The sequence below is a fragment of the Bos indicus x Bos taurus genome, chromosome 1 (genome assembly GCF_003369695.1).
Source record: "Bos indicus x Bos taurus breed Angus x Brahman F1 hybrid chromosome 1, Bos_hybrid_MaternalHap_v2.0, whole genome shotgun sequence".
Lineage (NCBI taxonomy): Eukaryota > Metazoa > Chordata > Mammalia > Artiodactyla > Bovidae > Bos > Bos indicus x Bos taurus.
The window spans coordinates 137,037,703-137,058,293 of NC_040076.1; the positions used below are offsets into that span (position 1 = coordinate 137,037,703).

The following is a 20,591-nucleotide window of genomic DNA, read 5'->3' on the forward strand; positions in this document are numbered from 1 at the left end:
TCATCAATATTCTCTCTGAGTTCTGTGGAGAAACCTGGGAAATGTCTTCCTGTGGAATCTGCCAAGGAGACATTTGACTTGAAGATGCCAAGTAGATAAAGTAAGGTTTTTGCTGACAAAGTAGGCAAAAATGATGCCTTAAGTTAAATAACCATTATTTTCACAAAATTTATCCAGAGCATGAAAATTTTGCAAAGGCTTAACTTCAACTAGTCTAACTTTATCTTAAGGAGACAAGTGGAAAAGTTGTGTATTTTTTTAAAAATAGACTTTTAATTGGGGATAATTTTAGATTTATGGAAAAGTTATAAAGAACAGTACAGAGAATTTCCATACAGTTATCACCCATTTTCCCCTAGTGCTAACAGATCATGTATATTACCATAGGACATTTGTCAAAACTAAGAAATCAACACTGGTGCATTACTATTAGGTAGACTCTAGGCTGTATTTCACCAGTTTTCCCATTACATTCTAGGCAAGTAGCTGTCTCTACAACATAGTGATAGTTGCATACTGACACTCCTTAAACCCAAAGGAATGGAGTCTTCATGTACTTATCACTCTGGAGTGGTGTAGCAGAGCAGACATGATGTTGCTGAAAAGCAGAATCCCAGAACTGAAGATCAATTCAAATATCTTCCTTTTACAACGAGGAAACTGAGAGCCTGACCAAGAGGCCTAATTAAATGCAAACTCAAACTATTTTATATATAGGATGAATAAATAACAAGGTCCTACTATAGCACACAGGAAACTGCAGTCAATATCCTATGATAAACCATAATGGAAAAGTATATGAAAAAAACATAGATGAATCACTTTGCTGTACAGCAGAAACTAACACAACACTGTAAATCAACTAAACTTCAATAAAGTACATTTTAAAAAAGAGAGAAATGGGATAATCTGCTCTGAAACAATAGAAAGATAATTTAGTGTTTTTAAAGTGTCACCCATGGTAAAATATAAAATCCCAGAAAGAAAATGCTCTCTGCCAATGATTTTTAAAAAGCAATGAAGAGCTAAAGGGATTCTGATGCCACCTATTGGTAGACAAAAGAATAGGGCACTCCTTCATGCCTGGGAGATTGTGACTGGTGGATAGGTGCCTGAGGTCTTCATCTTGATACAAGGTTGGAATGTGCGTATCAGTTCTCTATTGACTCTCAGCATCTTAGAAGGACTTTCTTAGAGCATTCCTCTCTGCTTTCCAGTAACACAACCCATTTCAGGCATATATAGAAACACCAGAGGAAGACATATCAGTCAATTCTCAAAATCACCTAAATAGAAAAAAGAACACATTTTATATATATAAATAACCCTAGGGGGAGGAATGCAAGATTCTTTTCTGATCCAAAGTCTCCAAAATAAGTCCTGTTATTTATAGCAGTCTCTTTGACTGGTTGAGGATGTAAAAAAGAAAAGATAAGAAAGAAAGAAAAAATGAAAATAGGAATTCAATTTCAAAACAAAATGCTCACCCTGACTCATTCAGGGAAGAATCCAAGGTTTTCAATACAGGGCACTGATTCTCTGTCTGTTTTTCCCCTTCATCATCTGTCACCCTTAAAAAAATGGGATCAATTGCATTGGTAAGAATCCCCATTTTTTTCATTTCCTGGCTTCATTCCAGTATTGCACTTGTCACACTGATGGGAGGGGTGCCTTTCATACCGGCATAGGACAGTAAGCAAATGCCTCCCCTTCTGTTATCAAACAGACCCAGTGAGAGGATCTGCACAGAACTGGAGGCTCCTTTTGCGGCTTGGGAATGCCAGTGGTGCTGTGACCTTGTGGCTTTCTTTAGATCGTTTTAACTATGTCTGTAGAGCCCAGCAGCTCAGAATCCATGAAGAGGAGAGTTGGAAGGCGGTGAGTGATACAGATCGGGGGTTTTGATGTAACAGTTGTTGAAGGGACTCCAGCGAACTTGTAGTGACTGTGACCTGAGTTCATGAGCTGGTTATAGATCTTCATTTGTAGAGATGGGCTGGACTGTTAGTTTCATGGGTAAGGTGGAAGAGAATTTTGCTTTCTGTGTCTGGCAGAGAGCCTCTTTGAATTTACCTTCAGTGTAATTTTTTTCCTTGAGAAAAATAAAATCCAAATTTCTGGCATAGAGTTGCACGTGTGTTCTGCACACTGGTTTGCAGGCAACAGTTTCTAATTAGGGAGCTGAAGCCTGCTGGCAGAGGAAACCATATTTGTCACAAGTAGTGGCGCTGTGTTCAGTTTGTGTGTTTGTGCCTTTAGCACAGGGACTAACAATGGTTATACTGGACTCTCTCTGTGGTTCTGTCTGTAATTTGCCCTGTGGTTCCTGGGTATGTCATTTTTAGTTGTGCTTTCAGAGCCTGCTTCCATCAACACTATGTTCTCTGGTTTGTGCATTCTGAACACCCAAACCCTGGGCTTTTTGTAAAGATAATAAAATCTATGTGGGCAATTGGTGATGGTCAATAGAGTAGCTTACAGATTGCCTGGAAATAGTACATGATCAACATACCTTAATGCCTTTTCTCTCATCTTAATTCCTTTTCCTATAAGATGCTTGTGCTTAATAAACTCCAAGGCATTTTTGTAAATTTAACAAATGTTTATTGACTATCTGCTAAGTGACAGATATTGTAATGGCATCAGGGTTGTGATCACAAGACAACAAAACAGACTATCACTTGCTTTCATGGGACTTAGATTTCAGAGGACACAACCAACATGCAAGGAAATACATAATCACTTTCCTTTTTCATTCCCTCATTTTTGCAAATTCAATCCAGCTCAACTTCATCTCCAAGGCTACTTCTTTATTAAACTGGAAAGGAATATTTTCTTACTTAGTATTTCCACATTCAGTAAACATATGCTGACTTTGCCTGCACAGCATCTATTCCTCATTTTCTTGTAGTATGACAATGAATTTCCTTTAGGGAACCATCCTGTGTCTCATGCTCAGTTGCTGTGGATCAGGCGGAGCTCCACTTCGGCTCTAGAAGTGCAGCAGAGCGCAGTGAATGCTCCCCAGCTCTGTGGAAGGCCGTAGCATCAAGGGAATCCTGTGAAGCCACAATGATTGACTTGTGCTTAACCACCTGATCCAAGTTTCTCCAATCAAAGTGAATCAAAGGCAATTACTATACAGACAAGCTCCCTAAGTTGTGGCTGAAGGTCTCCAGACCTTAAAAATGGCATACTTGAGAGGTAACCTGGGGGAAGAGAAATATTATATTTTTCTTTCTGAAGTCTCTTCCTCTGCCTCTCAAAGATCTTTCTAATTGGCTCTACAGAACCATGAGTGAGGTACCTGTTCCTCATCCAATTATTTCTTTTCTGGCCTTTGAAATTTAGAACACTGTGGTTGGTAAAAGTCTTTGGCTGATAACCTCTTTAAATGAAGAGAGGTCTTGTTAGACGTGCCTTCAGAAGATGCGGAGGAAGACGCAGCTATGTCCCTGTCTCCCTGTCCACATTGTGTGTAATATCCTCCATGTCATCCCAAATCGGACAGAAACAAATTTTTCTAAACCTTATGGATTCTGAAGTCCAATGTGTAGTTCTGACAATACCTTCTATGCTGAGAGAACGTAACTGTCTAGTTTATCTACAATTGTGGAAACAATCAAGAGCAGCTCACAGTATACACCTGAAGCACTCACTCACTTGCCTGAATTTGACCTTCGTTTGGAGCAGAAAAGTCAATAGTTACACTTTCTTTCTAAAGTGCTTCATAACATGTGGTCATGGTTGACCTCTTAACATAAGATGGCATGTTTATACTTATTTTTAAGCAGTGGTATTCCCCAAGCATTTCTTTATCTTATATTATTTGTAAAGTGGATGTATTCCCGAAGATATTATGAGATGAAAAAGAGCCTCAATGTCCATTCATTTATTCATGCATTTATTTACTAAAAAATAACTACCAGGCTCCTACCATATGCCAAGCAGTCTTGTAGACATAGAGGATTCAGAGATGAGCGATCTCGTCACCGCTTTGGGTGGCAGTTGAGCATCCATCCAAGAAGTTTCCAGGAATGTGTGCAAAGAGTAGCATCACTGCTACCTCTTTCCAGATATTTCCGATTTCCTCTGAAATGAAGAGGAGGTCTCTAGGGTAACTTGACCCCAGGATTCCGAGGTGAGCGACTGGGCCTCTCGTGGAGCTAGGGCTGCAGCTGCCACCAGTGTGACCGCTATCCAGGACTCAACAGCTGTTCAGGATCCGCTCCCGGAGGGCGGGGCAGCGCCCTCGGCTCCCGGCCGCGCCCTCCTCCGAGGCCCCCAGGGGGCGCTCGCTCCCAGGCCTCAGAGCCGGCAGCGCGCGGGCGGTGGGGCCCGCGGGTTTCGTCAGAAGGTGGAAGCTCTCTGCCGAGCCGTAGTTCCCCGCCGCGGGGTCGCGCCCTGCTTCCTCCCTCCCGCTCCGCCCCCCTCCCCAGCGCCCCACCCCTCTCCCGAGGTGAGCGAGGGCCGAGCGGCTCCGCCCCCGCCCCCGGCATGGAGCCCGGGTCCCCGCGCAGCCCGAACTCCCAGCTCGGCGCCTCTTCGATCAGCGGTTGCTGAGCTGCCTAAGAGCCCGAGGGGAGGGCGGCACGACCCCCGGAGCCCGACCGCGTCCCCGCCCCCGGCCGCACCGCAGCTGCGTTCAGGTCGCCCGCCGAAGCCCAGTCCGCCTTCGGGGGCCCGCGCCAGGTAAGTTGGTCGGGACCCTGCACCGCGTACCGGGCTGCGGCCGGAGACCAACTTTTGAGGTGCGGGGCTTCACTCCGAGCCGGCGCTGCTGTCTAGGAAGAGCTGCGCGCAGCGTCTTGGTCCAGGGGAACTTCGGTCCCTCCCCTCGCCCCTCTCCTCCGCCCGGCAGGCTCGGCTGGTGGAGGTTGGGGAGGGGGTACATCTGCTAGTCCAGAGGGAATCGGGACCTGGCGGCGCAGAATCTATCCTCCTGACGGCGGGAAAGCGAGGAGGATGGGGTTGGGGGTTGTGCGGGGTCCCGGGGCTGGATCGCCGCGGTGAGACTCAGCTTCTCAGCCTCCTAACCTCCCCTCCTCCTCCCTACCCGCCTTACGAAAGGGTGCGATAATACTTAATTGTATTTTGGGTTCTCTGGCTTAAAACTCATCCTTGGTCCTCAGCTTCCTTGATTCAGCCACGTCCCTCTGCACTCCCTCCTCTATTAAATAAAGTACCACGGGGAGGGAACTGGGTTGGGACTGAGGGACCTCAGAAGCGCTGGCCGCAGCCCACTAAAGAGGTCGGGACCAAAGCGGTCACAGAAGCCCAAGGACCCTTAGGGTGAAATTGAAGGGTACAGTTAGGAGTTGGTACCTGCGGGGTCAAGTGTGTAATGATCACCGTCGTTTGGGGAGGAGGCTGACGTCTGAAAAGTGCTGTTAGGAAGATCCATTCCTCCCTCGCCTTGAAGGACGAGGGTGGGCTTTAAAGGTTTCAGTTCCCCCACGCTTCCTCCAGGTCCCACTGCTCCTCTAGCGGCCTTGGAAGCCTGACTTCCAGCCTCCGAACTTGCCAGGCTCCCGGAAGAATCCAGGTTGAAGAGATGGTTCCTAGGGGCTCGAGCTTAAAAAGTGTTGCTCCCGGGGTACCGGAGGTGGAGGGAGGAAGGGCGAATGGTAGAGCGGTGGTGTACTGAGGGATAAGTGTCCCGGGAGACTTTAAGAGAGAAATACCCTCCACCCACGCCCCCCTGCAACTGACCCATTGATACCAGAGGATTTTAATGCCTTTTGGAGCTGATGCTTCTGCTTCTTTCCTCCTGTATTCAAAACTATGCAGAACCAGCTCCTCATCCTCTTGCTGCTTTGCCAGGATTTTTAAAGCACTGCTGTGGCTCACTTGGTTTTTGGTTCCCTAACCAGGAGTTTTGAGCTGTCCAAGGTATTTTAAAGTGTTCTCCTGAAACTGATACTAAACCCTATTCTTTTGGAAAAGCTACCTTCACTTCAGAGGAGATGTGCTTTTCTCCCCATTCTTTCTCTTTATTGCCCTCTTAACAATCTCTGTTCTCAAAAAAAAAAAAAAAAAAAAAAACCAAAAAAACCAATCTCTGTTCTCAAGGACCGGTTTTGTGTTTTACTTTTTTGCTTTATGTTAAAACAACCTTCCCCCCTGCGCTTTCCCACTCCCCCCACCCCTGGAAGAAAAAAAAAAAAAAAAAACTTTCCTACAACACAGGTGTTTCAAATCCATGCCATTGTTTTGTACTTCTTGTACACTGGTTGAAAAGACCCTGATGCTGGGAAAGATTGAAGGCGGGAGGAGAAGGAGATGACAGAGGATGAGATGGTTGGATGGCATCACCAACTCAATGGACATGAGTTTGAGTAGGCTCTGGGAGTTGGTATGGACAGGGAAGCCTGGTATGCTGCAGTCCGTGGGGTCACAAAGAGTCGGACATGACTGAGCGACTGAACTGACTGACTGGTTATGCTTCATAACGATCCCCTCAAAAGCCAGAGGCAAACAACTTTGCTTACTTCATTTGATGTTCTTCAAGCTTAGGAAGGTTCTGTTTTTATTACCCAGTAGATAAGACAGAGCTCTGGATGGCTGTGGTTGTGATTGGATAACTTCTGATGTTTTCATTTCCCTTACTAAACTTCTGCTTCTAGGTTAAATTCATTTTATTATCAGTCCATTTTTAAAGAAAGACTGACAAAGTTACTCTAATAGATAGGTCTGAGTTCAGAGCAGATGAAAGGTACCTACATGTAGAGAGGTGGATAAAAATAGGTTTGGCAAGTCCAGCCAGGACACTTGTGTTCATTGTGCATATTAATAAAGGCCAGGATCTCCTCATTTATCTCTGGAGGGAACTTCTGAGGATTTTATAGGACCAAACTCAAACCACATGAAAACTAGGTGATTTCCCTTAAGCATTACATAAAAGGAAGTATCCGTCCATAGTGGGAGTGGCTGTTGAATCCTGGGCTGGTTTTAACTGGTTCAATGAGAAGTTGTTTAGTCACTAAGTTGTGTCTGACTCTTTTGCAATCCCATGGACTTAGCCTACCAGGCTCCTCTGTCCATGGGATTTCCCAGGCAAAAATACTGGAGTGGGTTACCATTTCCTTCTTCAGGGGATCTTCCCAACGCAGGGATTGAAACCTCATCCCTTAAGTCGCCTGCATTGGTAGGTGGCTTCTTTATTACCAAGCCACCAGGAAAACCATCAATCAGAAGAGCTTTCCTATAATGGAACCAAAGGTCTGCTAATGTGTTACCCTGTGAAAAGGTTCACGGACGTCAAACCTATACCATTCCTGTGAGTGCTCATCCTGGCATAATTTATTGGGAGCAGTGAGCTTCCCAGCATAAGACAAGCAGTTTCCTACAGTTTCTGAATATCTCTTTAAAAATAGTTCTCTGAGATTTGTGTGTTTCTTTTTATTGGTTTATTTATTTTTAAATTGAAGGATAATTACTTTACAGAATTTTGTTGGTTTCTGCCAAACATCAACATGAATCAGCCATATGTCCCCACTCTCTTGAACCTCCCTCCCATCACCCTCCCCATCCCACCCCTCTAGGTTGTTACAGACTTCCTGTTTATCTTCAGGTCTCTGGTAGTAGCATGGCATTTTGCTTGAATCACTGATTTGTCTTAAGGAGACCCTGCTTCTGGAAGTTCTGATTTAAAAATGCCTTATCCGACAGGTTTCTTGATCTGCATGTGGGCATCTGATTTTAAAATATTGTACTTTAGTTAGTGGGAAGCAAAGTTGTTATCTGTTTCCAGAGTAGTTTTATGTAGTATTGCAGGAAATAGAGGCTGTATCCTTCTCATTATCCAATGATTGAGTCCACTATCATGACTGAAAACCTTTAGATTCTACTAGCTAGAAGGAATCACAGAGGGGGAAAAATAGGTCAATGGTGAAATCTTTATTCTCATCTATATTGGAATCTTTTGAAACTCAGCTGAAGATATTTATAGAGTTTGCACCATGCATCTTCTCTTTGCAAGTTTTCTGAAATATAATACACTGGACCTTTAACCACCTTTATTCACATAAAGAAAAGATTTTTCCATTTGGAGGTAAACACATTGGTGGTTAGTAGTTAATATTGTGTATAATCAGTGTCCCATACTTTCACAGGGGCCTCAATCCAGAACAAAAATATAAGAGAACTCTGGTGGTACCAGCCTCACTGGTTGAGAGAAAGTCTCTAAACCAGTTTGGAAAGTCACTTCACAAATCTTTGTATTTTTAAATCAGAGATGTGACCAGAGGATCTGTATTTCATGCATTTTGAAAAGGGGCTGAATTTATTCTCTGTATTTACTTTTTCCATTTTTGTCATGTTAATATTTAATAAAAAGCAACAACAACAACAAAACAAAACAAAAAACAAAAGCTTCTTTGGATCCCTGCAGTAACCCAAAGTCATATTTCCTTGGCAACAGTAGCCAGTATATTGGAGTCACAAAATATCTATCAATAAAGAAAAGTTTCAATGCACTTAAAATGTCACATAGTTCAAGACCATCCTGCTGCTGCTGCTAAGTCACTTCAGTCGTGTCCGACTCTGTGTGACCCCATAGATGGCAGCCACCAGGCTCCCCCGTCCCTGGGATTCTCCAGGCAAGAACACTGGAGTGGGTTGCCATTTCCTTCTCCAATGCAAAACCATCCTATAGTGCATTAAAACTGACCTGCCAGTATATGATAATAGAGTTGCCTTTAACTTTGCCTTTCTTCTGATTGAATGTAGATAGTAAAGACAGATTATAGAACTTTTAATTCTTTTTAGCATGTTCTAAAAATTCTAGAATGGTCTTTCTTTTGAGGAAGCATGTTATCAAAATTAAGGGGGCTGGAGTAACATACCCTTTCTTTGAGTGAGAAGTTCTTATGGAGGTTGGTAAAATCAAGCCCAATCAATGGGTCAGGCAAAATGTTATATTTTCTGTGTTATTTGAAATAGACAATATATAGTAGAACCTCAGTTAGCATTAAATTCAACCAATCTGCTAAAACTTGTGACTGCAGAGTAAAAACATAGTAATGCCTACATATACTTTTAGTCTTTTCTGTACTAGAAATCACATTTATGTGGGAGCTTTCTGCTATGAACTACTAAATATATATGACATATAGTATATGTTTTCCCTAAGTTAACAAATGCTGGGAAGTCTTTTCTTTGGAGTTGTAGTCTTGGGAAAGCGAAAGCGTCTTGAGAACCACTAGCTTTTGAACTGAGTAAACAGAGAAGGACTGAAGGCAAGTCGTGAAGAGTGGAAGGTGATAAGGATGACTTATTTGGGAAGGTTTATCCTTGTTCTGTGATTTTGGTGCCCTTGTATGGGTGGAGGAGCCCCTCTAAGCTGGGCTGTGGTGGGCTTATCTCTGAACTGTGAACAACAATTATATCACTTTGACTCTTTGACTGTCAGAACCAGAAGAGAGCTTGGGGATCATCTATTGACTCCAGCTGTTTAATTTGACAGATGTGGGAACTGAGCCTCAGAGAGATGACATGCTCAAGATCAGGGAATTCACTAAGCAACCCTCTTGATTACTAAGCAAGTCTCTTGATTCTGAGAAGAGACTCACATTCCCTGGAGATAATTGCTGTGGTTGTGGCCATGGGTACTGATGATCTTGACCAAGTCCAAGTCGGGGATGATGGTGGGGGAAGGGCTCTCCTACCTTCATTGGCTGTCTTGAGTCTTAATATTTTGCTCTGTCTTGGAGCCAGTGCAATATTTACCCAATAGATGTGATTCAATTTGAACAAAGTCATTGTCTGCAGCCATCCCTGTTAATGTGCATGTTTTGTGAAGAATTGCTCATGCTCAGTCCTAACTGTCTATTTTAAATGTCACAATTGAGTCAATAAAGTAAATAGAGATTTTATGTGTATCCAGTTTAAGAAAATCCACAGGGGAATCCTTTATTCTGTCTTAAATGGAAGATCCATTCAAAAAGAACAAACTTTCTAAAATGTTGCTTTTCCATCTCTGGCTCAGAACATCATATTGCTGACTTTCTTCTGACTTAGAAAACTAGAGCTGCTGCTTCAAACATTAGGAGGAAAATGTAGTACTTAAGGTTAATTCTAGAAGCAACCTTCTCAGGTTTAAGGTGTATTGACTAAAAAAGCTTCCTTCTTCAAGAGATGCTAACCTCTGTAGGGCACTTCCTTGTAGAAGAGGACCAAAATCAGGAGGGCTAGTGCCCAAGGCGAGTGCATCCCCAGACCTGAAGAGGGAGGAAGGAGGAAGGGCTGAGAGATGGCATTAGAGCGGACCGCCGCTAGAGGGCGCCGGAGCACCAGCGGAGCCCTCCTGCAGCTCCCAGGCCGGACCTCCTGGCTGGGAGCTGGGGTTGGAGATGGGGGTGACAGAACCCCAAGGAAATGCCCAGAGGAGAGGGGTTGGTTACGAGCCACCTCTGACTCTCTGGCTCAAACCGCCTTGCTTCACAGAGGAGACAGAGATCTGCTTTCAGTATAGCCTGGTTGGGTCCTAGTGCCTGAATACCTGACACGCTGTCTACAGCCTCACAGCCCTTTGTTTCTCTGGAGGCAGGACTCCAGACCCAGAAATGCCTGACTCGAATCTCGGGCTTGCAGGTTTGCAAGCTGCAGGTCTGCTTGTGGTGGTGAATGTGGAGTGTGTAGAAGTGGTCTTTCAGTGCGCAGGCTGTGCTCATCCCTGAACTTTCTCTTGAAAGTTCTCCCTAAACTTCCTTCTTCCCTTTCCATTTGAGCCTTTTCCTCCTGTCCCCATACCCCTCTCTTCAGCAGAAGGGTCTCACGCATCCATCTGTCGAACAATCGCTGAACACAGCCTTTATGCTCTAGGCTGAGTTAGGTACTGGAATCAGTCAATATGGAGTTCCCCTGGTTTGGAGTTGTGGCTTGAGGGGCAGATGGTGATTATGAGAGAGAGATGAACAACCATGTGGGTTGAAAGAGACTGAGTCATTTGCTTTGTCTCAGAGACCCTGGGAAATGGTCTCTCAAGTTCTTTACACTCATGTTTTTTCACCTCCCTACATTTTAAGGAAACTGTTGTATAGAGGGTAGTTCTGAGGGAGGGAAAAGGGGATGAAATCTCTCTCAGCATGTGCTTTGGTTTATATGTATATTTAACTGTGCTAATAGAAGTTCTTAAGTCCAACCAACTTGTACTACCGCCCTCTATGTGTTGTTTTCATGAATATCATTAAGATAAATGCCTATATAATTGACTTAATTTCACTTAAGCAGAAAAATGATTTTTAAAGGAAAGAGAAATATAACAGCAAAATCCTTACTTCTAAAGGTTGGGTCTGAAACAACCTAAATCAGGGTTCTGTTTTTCAAGTATTACAGATGTGGTCAATACAAATAACAAAAATGAAAAATAACGAGGGCAGGAGAATGGTTGAAAGAAATACTTTATCATTAAAGTGAGAGAACACTGTTTATTAGTAAGCACTGGGGAAAACTGTTTATTAGTAGGCACTGGGGACAGAGGATGCCTGATTTGATGTCTTTGTTTTATTTGTGCAGTTATTTCAATGAGTCACTTGAAGACAATATGGGGAAACAAGGTTTGTGCCGGAGGTGGTGGGGTTTTTTAAATTTAACTTTTATTTTATTTATTTTTGGCTGTGCTTGGCCTTCCGTGCTGCACGAGGGCTTTCTCTAGCTGTGGCAGGTGAGGGCCACTCTAGCTGGGGTGTGCAGTCTTCTCCTGTGGTGGCTCCTCTTGCTGTGGAGCACCGGCTTTCGGTGCACAGGCTTCCGTGGTTGGAGGTCTCGGGCTCTACAGAGTGCAGGCTCAGTAGCTGTGGCGCATGGGCCTAACTGTTCTGCAGCACGTGGAATCGAATCCAGTGTATGGGCAGGTGTGTTCTTAACTATTGACCCCCCAGCGAAGTCTGAGATGGTGTCCATATGAAACCAGGGATGGCCAGCTGGGCCAGGTGAGTTAAGTTTACTTGGCCAGGTAGATAGCAGCGCTCCGGGAAAACCAGGGTTGTCATTCTTCTGCTGGTGCCCTGTAGGTTCTGTGACTTGATTGATTGTGAATTATGTTGGTGGGAAGGCCTGACCAGAGAAAAAGGGTGGAAACAGTTGATTTGGGGAGCAGCTAACAACATTCATCACATTTCATAGCGTGGCTGAGTTTTAAAGAGACAGGAAAACAAACACTTCATACGGAATCAGAGAATGTGAGGGCTGATTATAATCTCATAAAATTAGGAACACCTCTTCCCATTTTCCAGTTGAGGAAACAGAGGCCCAGCAAGATGAAATTCATTATTCAACCTGCACCCATTTCTCCTCCCAACTACGTGCTTCCCAGGAGGCAGAATTCCTCTTGTCTTGCTCACTGCTGAACCCCAAGCAGGGCCAGGCATCTGGCCGCTGCTCCAGAAAGTTTGATCAGTTGCATTAATAATGCTATTTCTTTTTCTCTCACTCTTATTCTGGATCACTAGGCTGTAACATAATTGATAAAGATAAATATTTATTGAGTTTTTTTAAGATAAGGGCTTAGGCTTAGAAGGTAAACAGACTTGGTTCAGATCCTGGTTCTGCCACTCAACAGCTGTTTGGTTTTGGGAAGATTACTAAATCTCTCAAGTTGTATTTCTTCATTTGTAAAAATGAGTATAAAACTGTGTAAGGCAGCAGAGGACCTGGACTGGTCTTTCTCAGTCTTCCATTCCTGCTCTGTTCTTCCTAGAGAAGATTAAAGGGGGATATAATGCTTTTTGAAAAGGAGTTTTAATTTCTTTCAGATAAAACACATTTGCAGAAAAGATTATTCCACTATAGAAATATAAATACCTGCTGCTGCTGCTAAGTTGGTTCAGTTGTGTCCAACTCTGTGCCACCCCGTAGATGGCAGCCCACCAGGCTCCCCCGTCCCTGAGATTCTCCAGGCAAGAACACTGGAGTAGGTTGCCATTTCCTTCTCCAATGCATGCACGTGAAAAGTGAAAGTGAAGTCGCTCAGTCATGTTCAACTCTTAGCGACCCCATGGACTGCAGCCCACCAGGCTCCTCCATCCATTGGATTCTCCAGGTAAGAGTACTGGAGTAGGGTGTCATTGCCTTCTCCATAAATACCTGAAATCACTACAAATACATATTCCATGGGTTAGATATTAGCTCTATTTTATAAATAATTGGACTAATGCCAAAGCACTGGAAATGGGGGAGGAAGAAGACTCAAACCTAGGGTGCCCCCATCCCATTTTCAGGACCAGAGAATTGTTTTTGTTTTTTTGTATCTCCATTTCCATAGGATATTGACTATAGTTCCCTCTTGTATACAGCAGGGCCTTGTTTTTTATCCATTCTATATAATAGTTTGCTTCTGCTAATCCCAAACCCCCAATCCATCTCCCTGACCCCCTCTCCTGTGGCAACCACAAGTCTGTTGTATATGTCTGTGAGTCTGTTTCTATTTGATAGATAAGTTCATTTGTATCATATTTTAGACTCCACATATAAGTGACATCATATAATATTTGCCTTTCTTTGTCTGACTTATTTCACTTGGCCTGATAATCTCCAGATCTGTCCATGTTGCTGCAGATGGCATTCTTTCAGTCTTTTTTATGGCTGAGTAATATTTCATCGTGTATGTATGTAGCACATCTTCTTTATCCGTTCATCTGTTGCTGGACACTTAGGTTACTTCTGCATCCTGGCTATTGTAAACAGTGCTGCAGTAAACATTAGGATGCCTGTATTTTTTTCAAATTATGGTGTTGTTTTTTCCCAGATGAATACCCAGGAGTGGAACTGCTGGATCATATAGCAACTCTATTTTTAGTTTTTTAAGGAAGCTCTGTACTGTTCTCCGTAGTGGCTGCACCAATTTACATTTCTGCAAACAGTGTAGGAGAGTTCAACCAGGGTGTTTTTTTAAGATCCATGTTTCGTGTGGTCTTTGTATCTCATCTGTCCTTCTGTGTCTGAGTCAAGAAGGCCCAAATCCTCCCTTTTCACATCCTCCTGAATGGCTGCTCTCTAGCCCGTTGTGTGGCACTGGTATGCACGAGTGTGCCTGCCACCCCAGGGTACCATGGGCTTCGTCGGGTAGTGGTCGTGGTGTGTGCTGCTTGCTGTGGCCAGAGCGCTTAGAACCTTCTGGTACGTAGGGTGTTCCTTCTATGTGTGCCTGTTTCCTTATCTTACATCCTTGCATCTGAGTCAGGTTCATTAGTAACTGCATTTAATTTCCTCAAAGTAAACTCCACACCCTCGATTACTTGTTAAAAATACTCATATTGCATTTTGATTGCTCGCTTTTTATTATATAATCTAATGTGTGACATTGTACAGATATATTACTGTATGATGTTATAATGTCATGTATTATACTTGGTGAACAATTTATGGGAATTTTTTCAAAAATCATTCTGACTTTGAATCATAGCCCTTACCTAAAATGTGGTCTATTATATTGTGTTCTGAGTGGGTAGGTAGAATCATTAGTGTTTCTGAGTTTGAATTCCAGCTCTGCTTAATCTCTTGAAGGTCAATTTCTACAGATGTAAAATGAGAATAATGTGAGAGCCTATGCCTTGGGGTTGCTGTGAGCCTTAGAAGATATGTGCATCCCAAGATCTGCTCATATTGTGGGCTCATGGAGATTCCTCAGATTGTCAGTTGTTGGCTGATGGCATCCCTCAAAGGTTAGTGTTTAGGAGCAATTACCCTAAAGGCAGTGGTTTGCTGTGTTGTGAGGGAGTTGTGAAAACTAGAAGTGTGTGACGGGACAGTAGAAACTAGCAGTAAAATGTGTGCTCTCACAGCTTCTAACACAATCATTCACCGTCCTTCCGTCCCCCTCACCTCTGTTTCCACACACAAATTTTGTGCCTAGCCACAGAGATGACTCAAGGACTGTGCTAGGGTTTCTCCAAGGTAAAACCGCCTGCTGATTCCAGATTTACTTCAAATGCAAAGTATGTTTAGCACTGGCCCCCAGATACACAGCCAGAATACACAATGAATCACTTTGCCGAACAAGACCTCACATCAGACATTTATTGTATTTATACATCTCCTGTGTGTGTGTGTGGTGGGGGGCGGGGCATGCTCAGTCATGTCTGATTCTTTATGACCCCATGGACTTTAGCCCGCTAGGCTCATCTGTCCATATTTTCCAGGCAAGAATACTGGACATGGGTTGCCATTTTCTTCTCCAGGGATATATCTCCTATTTTCACTCAAAAGATTCTGGGCAGCCAGCAACAGATAGCATATTGGGTACACTGTACTGTCAAATCCACAATGCTACTAGCACAAGCCTTCTTTTTTTAGGGAGACCCCATTCATATTGTAAAACCATGGTTCTCATGCTGGAGAAGGAATCAGGAAATCTCCTGCAGGCCTCTTGTTACAGCACAGGTCTGTGGGCCCCACCATCAGGGTTTCTGATTTGGTGGGTATAGTGTTGCTGCTGCTGCTGCTGCTGCTGCTGCTAAGTCGCTTCAGTCGTGTCCGACTCTGTGCGGCCCCACAGACAGCAGCCCACCAGGCTCCCCTGTCCCTGGGATTCTCCAGGCAAGAACACTGGAGTGGGTTGCCATTTCCTTCTCCACTGCATGAAAGTGAAAAGTGAAAGTGAAGTCGCTCAGTTGTGCCCCACTCCTAGCGACCCCATGGACTGCAGTCTACCAGGCTCCTCCATCCATGGGATTTTCCAGGCAAGAGTTGTGGAGTAGGGTGCCATTGCCTGCTCCAGGGTATCGTGTTAGAGTCAAATAATTTGTGTCTCTGACAATATCCCAGGTGATGCTGATGCTGCTGGTTTGGGAACCACACTTTGAGATCCAGTGCCTTAGATACGCACTTTATTTGGACAATCTGTGAGTTTTCTCTCCTGTGGGGTGTGACTGAGAATAGTGTTGATGATGAGAAAAGGGATCTGACATTTACTGAGCACCTGTGACATTTGCCATATTCCAGGTACCTCAGCAGCACTTTACACATATTATCGTAGTTAAGCCTCACAACTGCCCCACCAATCAATTCATAATTATTTATTGAGACCCTGTCATGTATGTGCAGTGCTAGGTGCTAGGGATATGGAATCAACACCACAGACATAATCAGGGAAACATGCTTGAGCAGATAATTATGAGGGTGATTAGTCTGATCCATAGAAAATGGAAGATCAGACAGTTAAGTAACTGGACTAAGGTTACACAGCTAGTGGGAAACAAAGGAGACAAACTTAAAAATCATTTTACTCAAAAATGTACAATCCCTCCACTAAAGCAGAGGTTCTTAGATTTTTGGTTTCAGGTCACCTTTATACTCTCATAAATTATTAAAGACCTCAAAGATTTTTTTGCTTACTTAGGTTATATCTATCAACATTTACAGTATTAGAATATAAAACAATGTGGTTCATACTTTGAGCACTGCTACACTAAACCAGGCTGCAAATAGTACCATTTTCTTATGCTCTAAACCCTGACTTGTTTTAATGACTTCTGTAAGCCATCAAAGATAAGAAACTTCTCCTAAACTATTTTTTTAAAGCACAAGTCTTTTCTTCTAGTGCTGATGGCTTCCTAAAGACAGGGCTGACCTGCTTTGGAATCACAAATGTGTGTTTGTGAGACTTCCCTGGTGCTCTAGGGGCTAAGACTGCACTCCCCATGCAGGAGGTCAAGGTTCTATCCCTGGTCAGGGAACTAGATCTCACATGCCCCCAACTAAAGATTCTGAGTGCCAAAACTATGACCTGGCACAGCCAAATAAATATTAAATTAAGTAAATAAATGTGTGTGTGTTTATGATAAGGAAAAGCAACAGTTAAATGACCAATTGCAGAACAAAACAAGATGTGGTGGCTTTATTGTTCACCGAAGTGTCCCTATCCCAGCCGGTGGTATTTAAAAAGTTACAGTTCACACAAGTTACTGACATGCATTGCCTTCAGTGTTCCTTGGGGCAAATGCCATGGCCAGAGAAGCACTGTGGGATCACTCTTGCTGTCTCGTTACAGTGAGAGAAATAGATGGAGGACTGGACTCAAGTCTAGCAGTTTGTATGTAATGTTGGCAGCTGAATCATGTTTAATTGTGGGTTAATGACTAAAATACTGCCTTTCTCATCATTTGTATTCATTGTCTAATGAGCATGAGATGGCCTAGTAGATACATTCCCCCTGTGTGTAACGGTCTGTGGTTGTTCAGATACGAATGCTCTGCCTGACTCTGAATGTTTTATGGGCTTCTTAAGTTTTACTGAGTAAAATCACCAAATCAGAGCTGCCATAACTCAATGCAATTCTTGGTGGATGATCAATGAGATCAGATCTCCTTTTATTTTTATAGAAACCAATGAACCGGTGTCAGGGGAGGGGAGCTTCTCCAGCAAGACCTGTGCAGTTATTTAAATGTAGCAGACCCTAGGATCGGAGAAGGCAATGGCACCCCACTCCAGTACTCTTGCCTGGAAAGTCTCATGGACAGAGGAGCCTGGTGGGCTCAGTCCATTGGGTCGCTAAGAGTCGGATACAACTCAGCGACTTCCCTTTCACTTTTCACTTTCCTGCATTGGAGAAGGAAATGGCAACCCACTCCAGTGTTCTTGCCTGGAGAATCCCAGGGACGAGCAAGCCTGGTGGGCTGCCGTCTATGGGGTCACACAGAGTCGGACACGACTCAAGTGACTTAGCAGCAGCAGACCCTAGGATGAGAAGCAGGAAAGAGAAACCTCCAGTCATCTGACTGTGTGGTCTTCTTGACACCAAACATATGGATCAGTGGTTCATGGGGAAACTTTTAAAATGTTTATCCAGGTATTTTGTGTGACACATGCACGTTCCACAGATAAATCGAAGTAAATGAAAAAAATGAGTGATGCTGGATGATCATTCATCATCTTCCTTAAAGGCTGAATTTTGACACCAAGCATCTCTGTTGGTCGACCTGAGGTAACATGGAGTCCTTCACATGGCATTTCTGCAGAGGGCATGTTTTGCCTGGTGACTGTAACATTTTAGAGGAAATATTTTCCTGGAAAGAGGCAATTGTAGGAATATCCAAGGCATGAGGCAAGTTGAATCTCCTTTTCACCATCACATCAAACGGGAGACTGTGTTACATCCCCTGAGGGGCCATCTCCTGTGAATCCTTTTAGCTGAGTTTCTTTTGCTGTTTGTAAATCGTGAGCTTCTTGCCCAGAATTCTGTTTCTGAGTCCAAGGGCTCATGTGAGCAGCTCTCAGTAATGAACCCTGTTGGTTTTGCAGGTTGTTAGGTCCATTTTCTAGAACCCCTATTTTCTTTTTTTTTTTAAATTTTATTTTATTTTTAAACTTTACATAATTGTATTAGTTCTGCCAAATATCAAAATGAATCCGCCACAGGTATACATGTGTTCCCCATCCTGAACCCTCCTCCCTCCTCCCTCCCCATACCATCCCTCTGGGTCTTCCCAGTGCTCTAGCCCCAAGCATCCAGTATCGTGCATCGATCCTGGACTGGCATCTTGTTTCATACATGATATTTTACATGTTTCAATGCCATTCTCCCAAATCTTCCCACCCTCTCCCTCTCCCACAGAGTCTATAAGACTGTTCTATATATCAGTGTCTCTTTTGCTGTCTCGTATACAGGGTTATTGTTACCATCTTTCTAAATTCCATATATATGCGTTAGTATACTGTATTGGTGTTTTTCCTTCTGGCTTACTTCACTCTGTATAATAGGCTCCAGTTTCATCCACCTCATTAGAACTGATTCAAATGGATAAGAAAGCTATGGTCCCTGCTTGGGGAACTAAGATCCTGAAAGCCATATGGCCAAAAAATAAGAAGATAAAAATAAAACAGGCACAACCATGAAAGGTAGCTGGGCCTCTGCTCCTTACCAGCCCTCCCTGTCCAGGGATGGGGCTCAGGGAAAACCAGACCTGCCCACTGACCCTCCATGTCTGCTCTGTGTCTACCTTGCCAACAGTCAGCCTCAGTTTCTGCCCGGCGAACACATGGAATCATGGAAATCCACCTGACATCATGGGAACATTGTCTTCCCTAAGTTGGGGAGAAGACACAGCATTTATTTAGGGAGATGCAGTGTGGTTACTTGGGTTTCCTAGGTGACACTAGTGGTAAAGAACCTGCCTACCAATGCAGGAGACTTAAGAGACTTGGGTTTGATCGCTGGGTCAAGAAGATCCCCTGGAGTAGGAAATGGCACCCCACTCCAGTATTCTTGTTGGGAGAATACCATGGACAGAGGAGCCCTGGTGGGCTACAGTCCATAGGGTTGTAAAGAGTCAGACATGACTGAAGTGACTGAGCACATAGCGTGCAATGTGGTTACTTAGGTGGAAACTTAAAATATTAGAGGAGGTGAACATTTATGCTTTGCACCCTAGTCTGCAAAGTGACAGCTACAGCCTCTTGAATCCTCATCAGTCATGTCCATTCAGCATGAGCCAGAGTTATTAGGCAATGTCAAAAAGCATGACCATCTGATGCTACTGTGTATCGAGTGTCTTATATAGAGAGAAACAAGGAGGGTTAAGAGTTGAGAGCATCCAAATTATGCTTAATGGCTGTTGCGAGTTGCTTTGTGGAGCATTGTTTGTGTTCTGCAGCTCATGGTGTGACCTTGGGTACGTGCCAGATGTCCCAAATCACAGTCCAAAGGGTGGTGAGTGGTAGATGGATGATGTGGTGGGGGATGGAGGGAGGGAGAGGTGATGGCATTAGTCTTCCACTCAGGGGGAAACGTGAGCTGTGCTATGGGGGAGAAAGGCTCATGCTCCATCATGTGATCTGGCAGCAGACTAATGATTCAAAGCTTATGCTGTTCCTTCCTTTAGGACCTGGAGTTCTTATGGTCTCCTTTCCCAAGGAGATAGCCAGAGTTTCCATCTGCTTAGCTCCACAGAGTTGACTGTGGGGTCATCATTTATTCATTCATTCGTTTGGGAGGGTGACAGGCTGCCTCTGCTGATATGTAAGCAGAGCCTCAGCCTTTGCATGTGCATCCAGGCTGCACCTTGGTTTTCCTTTCAGGAATTGCAGCCCTCAGAGCACTGGGTTTCAGCTGAATGGCCCTGCCTCCTCCCATCCCACACTTAATCACGGTGGCAGGTCTGAAGGCTAAGGTCAAGCAGGATGTGAGCAGCCCAGGGCTGAGAAAGGGGAGGCCTGCTCACTTGCTCTTGACTTTCATGTGTAGGAACCTTTGGGAAAAGAAGGGTAGAAAGGACAGGACCAGCATGGAGCACTATGCAGTTTGTGCTGTGTTCTGACTCTGATACCTTTAAGCTCCATGGCTAGGAGGCATATTGCAGCGACAGATTGCCTAGTCCTGCTGGAAAAGCAGAATTTGTTCATTCTAGATTTTTAATTTTTAAGAGCTTGTAGTTCTTAGAACTTCTGAAATTTTTTTAATCTTAGGACTGGAGGTAGAGGGATTGATCTGCTGAAGAGTGGCTAAAGTTGCAGTTCAGGAAATTGCATGATTAGGTCAAGTGAGAAAATTAAAGCACATTCTCTGGGGTCATTAGTTTTATATTGGTTGCTTCTGTTGTTCTGTTTTAAAAAGTAAGTATCTAATTGCAAACTTTCCTTCTTCCTTATATGTG

At 43.9% G+C, this 20,591-nt stretch overlaps 1 protein-coding gene across 2 annotated transcripts in view; it reads left to right on the forward strand.

Annotated features, from left to right (window-relative positions):
- Nucleotides 1–1,725: 1,725 nt before the first annotated feature.
- CPNE4 (copine 4) overlaps nt 1,726–20,591 on the forward strand; it is a 681,945-nt gene continuing 663,079 nt past the window's right edge. The window contains exon 1 of one of the 2 annotated variants that reach the window (XM_027546045.1): nt 1,726–1,878. In XM_027546045.1, coding sequence (XP_027401846.1) covers nt 1,826–1,878 — 53 coding nt within the window. In that variant the 5' untranslated portion in view covers nt 1,726–1,825. Of the gene's footprint in view, nt 1,879–4,340; nt 4,693–20,591 lie in introns of those variants that run through there. The other variant, XM_027546065.1, reaches the window with a different exon arrangement.